Source organism: Pseudoliparis swirei, chromosome 4, assembly GCF_029220125.1.
Source record: "Pseudoliparis swirei isolate HS2019 ecotype Mariana Trench chromosome 4, NWPU_hadal_v1, whole genome shotgun sequence".
Lineage (NCBI taxonomy): Eukaryota > Metazoa > Chordata > Actinopteri > Perciformes > Liparidae > Pseudoliparis > Pseudoliparis swirei.
Genome location: NC_079391.1, coordinates 27,290,005 through 27,300,640, shown reverse-complemented (window position 1 = coordinate 27,300,640; position 10,636 = coordinate 27,290,005). Strand labels below are relative to the sequence as shown.

Genomic DNA, 10,636 nt, shown 5'->3' with positions numbered 1-10,636 from the left:
AGCGCTCGGAGTTGGAACTTTGAAAGTGGCTAACGAACCCCTTCCCCGCCTGTGACAGGCTTTGTAGCGTCGGCGTCGGTCTTAAAGTTCGTCTTGAGAATGGCGTTATAATTATATCCTCGACCAAATCGATATCTTCCGCCATTGTGGGTTGAAAAAACAGCTTAGTAGTACGCGAATTAATTCGTTTATCAAATTCAGTTTCCTAGTTCTGAGGTTCTGCATATACCTGCCCATAGGCCCCGCCTCTCAATATTGGTAATCCAATCAAAAGACGTGCACGCACTACGCCTGCTAGCTGCTCCTGTGCCGGTTCCGGGGCCAGCTAGCTGGCCTTCAGGAGCCAACTCTAAAGCTGATTGGTTGACACAAAATTGTCATTCCCATTCACTTTAAGCTACCAGCGCCCGCAATGTTGATTCTGAATGCCTAAGGGCAGATTTTAGCCCCCTGGCAACACACGATGGCTGAATATGATTGGATAAAAGATCTAACATAAAGACCAGCCCTCCAAATCTCAACCTGGGGCTGGAAGCAGTGCAACCAAGAGGAAAGCTATGAAATGAAGAGTATAACTCTTACTCTGGGGAATAATTTAATACATATTTGTGGGAACATTTATTTCAAAAAAAAATTATATTCTGATGATGTTTAGGCCAGCAGAGAAGGCCTTGCTGGCCCTGACGGCCCACCACTGTAACTTAGTATGTTGATCTGTATATATTTAATTTTTGATTTCACTTTACTTAAAGTAAACAATGGACAATTATAAGTTAGAACCAGCTTGTGATGGATTTTAATAGTGCTCGAGCACAATGTAATAATCATTATACATATTATCATTAATTACATTGTATCGGAAATTATAAAACATGATCCTTGCAAAAGAACAATTCTGTATGTATAACTATATTAGTGCTATGAGCAGTAAATAAAAAAATTGTACACTTTTATTCATCTTCGTGGGGAAATTCTTCTCTGCATTTGACCCATCCTTAGTTATTCCTCTTTTATGGAACCAGCGTCTACTTTCAGTCCGGGAGGCAGACGGACGGCGTTTCTCAATATGCGTACTTGTGCGTACTTTCCTCCACTTGTGTCCTCGTGACTCGTGAAACGTCATCAGTCTCAGCCCGAGTACATGTTCCAATTCAAAGTTCGCTTCTCGCAAAGCACGGTCAAAATGCCCGGATGTGACTTGATCCTCCCACTTTCCGGAGGATGCATCAGAGGAGATTTGTGCGTACTCTGGCCAGCCGATATCCCAGAATGCATTTCACCAGCAACCGGAAACAGTAGCGGAGGAGAAAATAAACTACTGACAGTTGACTTTTTATAAATACTACTGTTGTTGAGTCACGGAATGTAATTTTAGGATGTTTTGTTTATTTGACTGTAAAACATAATTTCCAGTGAATAATTAGAGTAAACCCAGGAGCAAGAACAGCTGATGTGGTGACGTCAAGTCAGCTGCTGTTCCAATCGCAGAAAGACCGTCCTCCCGTCCTCCGGAGTCTGGACTCCCAAGACCAGACTCCAAAAGAACACAAGTCTGTAGTCGTGTACTTTGAATTGAGAAACGCCGAAAGTGACTTCGTCTCATAGGGTCCATATGCTTCTGTTTCATGATTATGTAAATCTGGATCGTGTTCCATGCCTACTACTAATTATGTATAATTAATGTCATACTCATTGAATGTGTGGTAACTCTGTAATGATTCCTTCTGTACAATGGTTTTATTTTTTCCTGATCTGATGCGAGTTCAAAGCACAGGGATGTTGTATGTGCAGATTGTTAAAGACCTCCCGAGGCTAATTTGTAATTGTAAAAAATAAACTGAATTTGAATGGCTATTGACTCAGCCGGTCTTAGATTAAGCAGTTTTGCAGTGTGATATAATCCTACTGTCCAAATGTACAACACTCAGTTTCAACGGTGTAAATGCTGAAAAAAAGAAAGCCATCCACAAAGAATTGTGCAAACAATTTTATTTATGAAAAAAAAAACCCGCAATGGTGTTGTAGAAATGTGTTTACAGTTGGACATTAATGGATTCATAATTGCTAATCTGTGAAAAACAATTAAATAAAATTACTGATTTAATGTTGTAAGCAAGACAACTTCCAAAGGTCCCAGCCAGAACATTACAAACCGAAGCTCTGAATTGCATTTAGGGAAATGTAGGCTTCAGCGATCTCTGAATCGTGCTCCTACGAGTCACTAAACGTCAAAGCCAAGCTTTTAGCATTTTGATTGCTACCATATTGAATCCTTTGGAGTCCACAACTGTATGGAAGTGCGATGCCGAACACAAAACACAGGACATTGGCAAACAGATGGACCGCATTCAGCTGGGAATGTCCAGACAGTTTAGAATAATCTGGACAGTAACATTAGAAATTTAACTTTAATGGATTGGATTTTACCAAATAAAAGCTCCGGTATGGGTATGTTCAACTCAAACAAATGACAACATAGAAAATAACTAAAGATATTTCCAGGTATTCAGGAGCCATTAACATGTGGCTCTTGTTCCATGTCTTCATCCTCCTCCTCTTCCTCCTCCTCCTGTTGTTGTTGTTGTTGTTGACCCTTATTCATCTCCTCTACAGAACCTCCATCCATATGTGCAGTGTCTTCCTCTACTTGCTGCTGCTGCTGCTGCTCCTCCTCCTCCTCCTCCTCCTCTTCCTCCTCCTCCTCCTCCTCAGCTGGATCTGATTTGACAAAATAACATAAACATCAATCTATGAATCTCAAATTACAATATTAAGAATACAAGTTCGGATGAAACTAAAGTTGGCGTTATCTTATTATTTTCATCATCTCTGCCAGGAGATCATGTATTTTTGTAAAGTGAGCTTGAGTGTGTGTGTGTGTGCATCTCTGTGTCCGTCAATGGCAAATCTCACCTACTACTAGATCCATCAGCCTAATAATTATGACTTCATGGCCTCTCTGGGTCGCATTCATTTACACGTTTTGAGGACATATTATATTGACATCTGGGGTTTTTCCATGGTAGGGTTAATGGCAAGGGTGAAGAGGGTTTTTTCTCTCGTCTGCTGCGGCGATCAAAGTCCAATTTGTGAGTTGTAACCTTGGGCTATATAAATAAAACTGACGTGACTATACAAGGCAGTAAAGCCTGTATACATTGGGGGAACTACACACACTTGAACTCAGTGGATTGATAGTCGTGTTTTGAGGAATATAGGAGTATGAATATTTGCTAAACAGAGCCAGAAAGTTGCACTGCCTAGTTTGTAACAAAATTATTCTGTGCCCGTTATTCAATCTCGCAAATACACATCTTAGTCTGTTTCCTAATACTTTGACTTCCTACTCTGCTACTGGGGACAAACATCTAAACCGCCCTTAAAGCTCTCAATCGGTCCTAACTGCAAACAAGTCCAAACTCTGTTGTGGAGGACCAAGCATAAGCTTTTTTTAAACAATAACTATATCAGGGACTCATTTGTGATTCATTCCCGTGCGTGTGGTCCCAGAGTAGTTGCAGGGCCCGGCTCTACGGCACCAGTAGAGTTCTGGTGTCGTCTTTGATCAGCACTGACCTTGTCTCAGCTCTCGTCCTGGGATCTGACCAGCCTGCAGCATCCCTTTCAACCTCTCCACCTCGGCCAACGACGAAGCATTAGCGATGGCATTCTGAAACGCAAACAGACTCATGTTACTCTCAGCTGACGAGGTCTGACTAAGTATTACTAATACGGTTCAGGGATCATTTTACAGTCAAGCTAGAGATGGAGTAGTAGGAACTGAGTTCAAACAAAAAGCAGCCCAACACTGCCTTCAAAATTAAAGTGATCTCATTGGGAATCTGCAACTTCACATTCATTGAATGTCAGTCAGTAAATAAAATCAATTAATATAAACTAGAATTAATCATTTTTAAAAACTCTGCAAACAGTTTATAGAAAAATGTATAAATGAAAACTAGCCAAATACTTTCTAAAGACTAATCTCGCTTCAAAATGACAATGGTATAATCATACAAATCAATAAGTTAAATCGAATAGTTTTCATTTTTGTAAAAATATGATGGATATAAATATCGGGGCACAGCCTAAAACAGAGATTATCTATAAACCATATATACTAAGAGTGCAGTTATGAAGATGCCATCAGGTCACAGAGAAATGGCTAAAAGCTGCTGTGTGGTTGGATGAAGTACCAACGCGGTCGAGAACCCAGAAATACATTTTTAGAGGCTGAAGAACCAAAAAAATAAAGATACAGACAAATAAAACGTGAGGCACCAGCAAGAAGAACGAGAGAAATATGGAAGGTGACATTCAGTACGAGCGTTTGGTTGAAATTAAATCAGTTTTAGGAGAACTGTATTTCTGGAGGTTTGACACAAGTGTGAAGTGAATGAGGTTAAATCCGAAAGCCATGAAGTATTATGTGTGATGTGATGTCGTAACTAAACTTGCTAACAGCCAACACGTCCCTTCCCATCATCATTTTAGTTATCGCAGTAAAAGTAACGTGGTAAAGGAACGCTTCCCTCCACTGTTGTCGTAAAAAGAAATAGCCTTTTTCTATAATTGCTACCGATTAAGAACGCTCTCTGGCTGTATGGACGTCAGACTAAAATTGTTCTGAGCATGTACTAAGAAAAGGTCATCGAGCAGGAGTGAGTGGACGATCAGCGAAGTTTATATCCAACATCTTTCAGTTAACTTCTCTGAGCAACGTGATTGAAAGCTCCAGATTAATCTGCTCTTTTGTTAAATTCCAAACCATTCTGTGACAACTTCAACGATGGAGGGATAGAAAGTCAAGTTCAACACTAAAAACATCAAGTCCCCCAAAAAAACACATTGCCAACATTTTTCAAGCGACAAACTGAACCTTGATGGCTTCCACATCGGCTTGAGACGGGCCCGTCTTCTTCTTCTCAAGCTGTGCTGCCACTCCAGGAGTGAATCTGAAAGGGACACACCTCGTTTAGACGACATGGACACAGATGGGCTTCTCAGACCTCTCAACCAATGTAGTCGTCTCATGTATAGTATCTTTTCTTGAGTCAGGTAAACTGATACATTGTCCGCGGACAGCAGTCCTGAGCAACACTGTGGGCACGTTTCTGACTTCAGGCGCAACGGGAGGCGACAGCCCCCGTAATATAGATTATTACCTTCACGATGGAAGGGATGGAGGAGTAGGTGAAGTAAACGTGTATTTGTTTATCACTGTGTATTTTGATCACAGATGTTTGGGTGGCGACACATTACATTAACCCGTTCCATCAGCCAGGATCCAGTGATTCTGAGGAGCTGCTGTCCAACACAGACTTTCATCTTACGTTTTGGTTTTCCTGGCAATATCCTTTGCAAGCTGAGCACCTCGTTTGCCTTTGAACATTTTCTCTGCCTCCTGGCGTTCCTATAACAATATCACATAGTTAAAGTGAAGACCCTCATGAAGTACAGACCGAGCTTCATCCAAGGGGGGAAAGGCCAGGAGACGTACAATTCACCGGAACTTCTTTAGACATTCAACAGGTTAGAACAGAGTTCAAAACATTGTTAATAACCACTGTAATGTTAGAAAAGGAAAAGGCAATACCACTGTTCCGTCACCAATACAGTTCATCTGACTTGCACCTCAACAGTTTCACTGAAAACGGTCAGCAGCCCTGTATCTCACATGGCCAAACATGCCTGCTCCATGCACATACCTTAAGTTTGACCTTCTGGAAGTCGAGCACACGGATCTGTGGGATTTTGTTGATGACATAGAGCCTGTAATGCTTCTTGTTTGTGACTGGATTCCTTAGCAAGCTGGGAATTTAGGATTATTTCAAACATGCATCACAATTCAGCAGTGCACAAGACAATTCAATATCCCAATTATATTTGTTGACAGATGAAGACAGCCAGCACTGCGGTGGCATGTCGTAGCGACTGTCTGCCAACCATATTAAGTGGTGACGGTTTTGACGGCCACCCAAGAAGCACCGGCTCTCCTCACTTAAACCCCCGTGAATACGGGTTTGTCTTGTTTTGCAGACAAAATTAAATTCACTTTGTGGTCATTAGGAAGTTGGAGCAACTAAACCAAGAGATCAAAGTAACAACATAGCCGTGTGAGGGTAAAATATAATGCCATCAGTCTAATCTTGTAAAATTTGCTTTCTGGCAATACATTTGAAGCAGATAATCATTATTTAATAAATTCATAAAAAAAGTATACTAACTGATAAAGGTGTGTATGTTGAAGTTTGTGAGAATTAATGTTTAATAATCATGTAAAGTTACTGGTATAGACTACTTTCTGGTATTGTTAGCAACGGTTAAGTCAAAAACTCCAGTTCGCCAGGAAAGGCCACAGCGGTACTGGAGGCGTGTTCACTTTCGGGATTTACCCGGGTTCATATATTGATCATACCTGAGAAGGCTCAACGTCTTTACTGTGGCCAGCGGGTCCAAGTCACCCTACACATGAAAACAATATTGATTCAGAAAAACACTATGGACAGCATTTGATAGTATTTTACCAACTATGAGGTCACATTAAACATACAGAGGGTATTCGTTACTATCTGACTTAGTTAAATAAACAGGGACAACTAAATATACTTAAAAAACAGAAAATAGAGAAATATAACACTTGTGAAGTGTAACACCAACAAAAGAATGCTATTGCAACATATTCCGTTTTTTGCTGGCAGAGGTGAGCAGTAAACTCTACTCTGGATCGCACGTTTATATTCTCTAAACATGAATGATGGGTCCAGATGGTCCTGAAATGTACTCACCAGCTCCTGAATGTTGTTGTTTGTGAGAACCAGTTCTGTCAGACTATGCAGACAGTGCTCCAGATTCTCACCTATGCGACTGGAGAAACATTCCATGAAGTTACAAGCATACAGCCATTTCCTGGCTGGTCAAGTATACTGTGACCAATTTAAACAAAAGGCAGTACTTCATTAAAAGGCAGCCATCTCGCAAAGCGCACGCACAGCATGATCTAATTGTACAGTGTGTCGGCAGCATTTTTTCTCTCGATGAAACTCAAATAATGCATGTTAGCCCCGCCTGTTAATAGCTGTGAAGTCACATTTAACCCATTCGTTAATAAAGGGCATTCACCAGATATAGGAAGGCAGGCAACTGTCAATAGAAAGCTTGACTTGTGACGGTCCACTTGCACATACAACAGGAGTCCAACTACATACCTGCAAACTCAGGGGTGAAAAAGGTGACAACGGGGGGGGGGGGGGGGGGGGCAGGTGACTTTTTTTCTTCTTCACCACACCACATCCACGTTGTTTGAAGCCTCAAAGCTTTTAGAACCACAACTACAGTCATTTTATTGTTCTGACCACAAATCTAAATAATGATAATAAACAGTTTAAGAACAAAAGGTTCTCCGCTCTGACTCAGCCCTATAATGATAGTAATAACAAATATACATTGTCATTATATATAATATGGTTAAAGTCATTCATGAACCAACTTCCTTTTTGTTGCCTGAACAGTCCTCATGGACTTCTCCCTGAATCTGTTCTGTCTCTACCTGTTTGTCACGATACTCATATTATAACTTCTATACATATTACATACCTGCCATAAATACCATGATACCCGATACCAGAATTCAATACACCATACAAACAATATGGTACCATAATTACGAGACTGGTATATTTATCTATAATAGTAATAAATAAAACATCTGTATGGTTCACTTTTTACCAACTTTTTCAACACTTAACAAATGACAGTAATATTAGTATTAATACAGCCAGATATGAATGAAACTACATGGTTCCATCATAGCATTGATTATCACTATGAGGCCGTTAGTCTCTGACCAGATGATCCACAGTTCATCAGGATGAGCAGCTGGAGAGTTACAGAACTTTACAGACTGAAACATTTCACTTCTGGCATCTTTTTATTTTTTAAGCCGAAGTCTCTAAGCTCCGCCACTTCTCTCGCTGTGAGCTGCGCAGCGCAGTGTGCGCAGACAGCTCGACACGGAGCAGCGCGTGCGCTCTGATCGCTCTCTTAATGAAGTATCGAGACTAAAAATATGCTAAATCACATCGTGTTTAACGTACGGGTACTTTGTTAGCATCGCTACACCGTGCAGCGTGACAGGAGTAGATGTAGCGGGCTAACATTCAAGCTAACCTGAACCCCCAAACGCTGTGGACATCTGAACGCTGATTGGCCGAGACACGACACGTCCCATCAAAGATGTTTCATTGCGAAGAGCACCACTTCACACTTTTCTCCGCGTCTCACTGCAATCTCAACGGCAGCGGGCCAGGTGACCCCCCCCAAAAAAACAAAAACTCTTCGAATCTCCACGATTCACGTGGATGACCTATTTTGAGTTCAAAACGGTGAATTTGCAGGTATGCAACTAGGATCATGTGCATCTCTCACAGCAAGAGAAGCCCGGGTTTGATTCTCCCCGTGAGAGCAGGTTCTCCGGCTTCCTCCCAAAGTCCAAAGACATGCAGCTCAAGTTAATTGGACTTAAAATAAATGGCCCGTAGGTGTGAATGTGAGCATGACTAACGAACTGTCCAGGATGCCTTGCCTTCGCCCAATGTCAGCTGGGATCGGCTGCAGCGCCCATGACCCTAAATAGGTTAAGAGGTTCAGATAATGCTATGTTTCTTTATTGTGAAGGGCCAGAATGGAAGTAGTGGCCCTGGTCTACGTTGCCTCTGTCAAGGTTAAAGCAGTAATAATGTTTGCCCTGTAGCGGACTAAGTAAGCCTTCCTGTGGTCAACCATGTTCGGAAAAATAAAGCTTGAAATTATTAAAATCCAAATCTGTATTGATGCTTTAACTTACCATATCCTGTTGTTGTTCATAAGCAATGTTTTCAGTCTTTTGAGCAGAGGAAATCCGTCCAGTTTTCGGACTTCATTATCAGAGAAGTCAATAGTGTCAAACTGGTCCAGAGTCGCTCCAAGATTTTCAAGCACTGGAATTTTATAACCTATGGAGGTGGAAAAAAGAAAGAAAGCTGAGGTGGAACCTGTTCATGCTCCTTGAGTACTTTTTTTTTTCTTCCAGAGATCATGATCAAGATATGAGGATGGCAATGATGGCGTATGACTGACAAGTTTATAGAACACCAAGTGGTTTCTATTATTTTTATGGAAATGCTATAGCAGTTATGGTGATAACTATACAGAAGTGATTTAAAAAGGCAAAATACCAATACATTTGTCATGAATAAAACCTTTCATGCTGTTACGGCTTTTATTTGCAGAGCGAAGGTTAAAGCTGTGAGCCTTGCAAAGTTACAGTGTTGCATATATTTGTTCTGCAATGGTAGGCTATATATTCAAAACCGGCTTAGCATTATATAACATTATGAAGTGAATGTGAATCCCATCTGTGAACTGGCAGTCAAATCCTTTAAAAAATGTTGTTTATGTCATCTTTACAGATAGTTTCATGCTTGGACCATGCAGCTGACAAACCAATGATAACAATGTGTGTTTTATGCTCAACAAAAGCAGATTAATCTGTACACTCTTCTAAAAAGATGGGTTTATTTGTTGAAATCCATTTCAGATGTTCACGGGTGTTACCACCGTCACCATCTTTGGTATTCACATGCGTCAAGACTATCGTCACTGCATGCGTTTTCTGTAAGAACTATCACACAACTAAAACTATTATTTTCGCATAATATTTTGGTCCATTTTGACATGACTGTGAACTTCCTACAACCAAAAGCTGAATCAGGGGACGCGTTACTGCTCCAGCATTGCTGAGAAATGGAAGTCACTCCGGTCACTTTAAACGTGAGAAGCACGCAAATCTCGGCGGGCAGACAGAACTCGGCACAGCACCGGAAACCCCGTTAATGAACCACGCCAACGCCACTTCTGCGACACTGACAACTTGGATAGAATCAATAAAGTGTTTCCCCAAAGTTCACGAAGTGTTGGTGATCAGCAGGATGCTACTGGCTCTACAGCGTTGACTCGCAAAGCTACAGTGCTTACGGCTAACGTTAACGCTAGTTGGGCTACTTTTGGACCGTACATTGTAGTTAACAAATAGCTGACAATAGTTCGTAGACCACTTGTAACTTTTAATAGCCTACACGAACTTTTTGCTGCTTGTATTAGAGAGTAGAAACAATTATTTACGGAGTTTGGTGTGAGGCCCGCGTAAAGCCCGAGCAAGCTAACGTTATATATTCTCCTAACGCTACAACGTTAAGAAGGAACTTGAACTAACCTCGTAAATCCAACTCCCTGTCTCTCACTGGGTTAGTATACTGAGCAGCTTGCTCAATCAGCTCCGCAGATAATTTCACCATGTTGAGGACAAGAACAGCCGTTAAAGACAAACTATGTCTGCATCAAAACGTCCTCCTCAGGCGTGCAACGCTACAAACACGCTGCTGCCCGGAACAAAGACGTTTGCCGCTCTGTGCTGATACAAACCCTCTTATGGTCTTCGCGCCCCCTAGCGGCGGGAGGACACTCCTGTTGCAAGGCAGCCAGCGATACTTTTTACTCCAGTACTATTATTATTATGATTAATAATGTATTTTAAAACTTATCTTTTACATCTGAGATTAATGTAGTTGCAATCATATCCAGTCATTCATGTATATAG

The 10,636-nt window shown here is 41.2% G+C and overlaps 1 protein-coding gene across 1 annotated transcript; it reads right to left on the bottom strand.

Annotated features, from left to right (window-relative positions):
* Window positions 1–1,972: 1,972 nt before the first annotated feature.
* On the bottom strand, window positions 1,973–10,429 carry snrpa1 (small nuclear ribonucleoprotein polypeptide A'). The gene is made up of 9 exons (XM_056412023.1): window positions 10,253–10,429; window positions 8,846–8,993; window positions 6,789–6,867; window positions 6,419–6,465; window positions 5,709–5,811; window positions 5,334–5,413; window positions 4,880–4,955; window positions 3,577–3,670; window positions 1,973–2,718 (listed from the first exon to the last, which is right to left on the bottom strand). Exons 1-9 carry the CDS (start codon window positions 10,332–10,334, stop codon window positions 2,507–2,509), a joined length of 921 nt encoding a protein of 306 aa, XP_056267998.1. The 5' UTR covers window positions 10,335–10,429; the 3' UTR covers window positions 1,973–2,506.
* Between the last annotated feature and the right edge of the window lie 207 nt (window positions 10,430–10,636).

Coding starts and splice junctions, on each gene's coding strand:
- snrpa1 (XM_056412023.1), bottom strand. CDS start 10,334: ATGGTGAAATTATCTGCGGAGCTGATTGAGCAAGCTGCTCAGTATACT. Junction 6,868..8,845: donor ATGAACAACAACAGGATATG/GTAAGTTAAAGC, acceptor ATGTTTCTCCAG/TCGCATAGGTGAGAATCTGG. Junction 2,719..3,576: donor AGGACGAGAGCTGAGACAAG/GTCAGTGCTGAT, acceptor TTGTCAAATCAG/ATCCAGCTGAGGAGGAGGAG.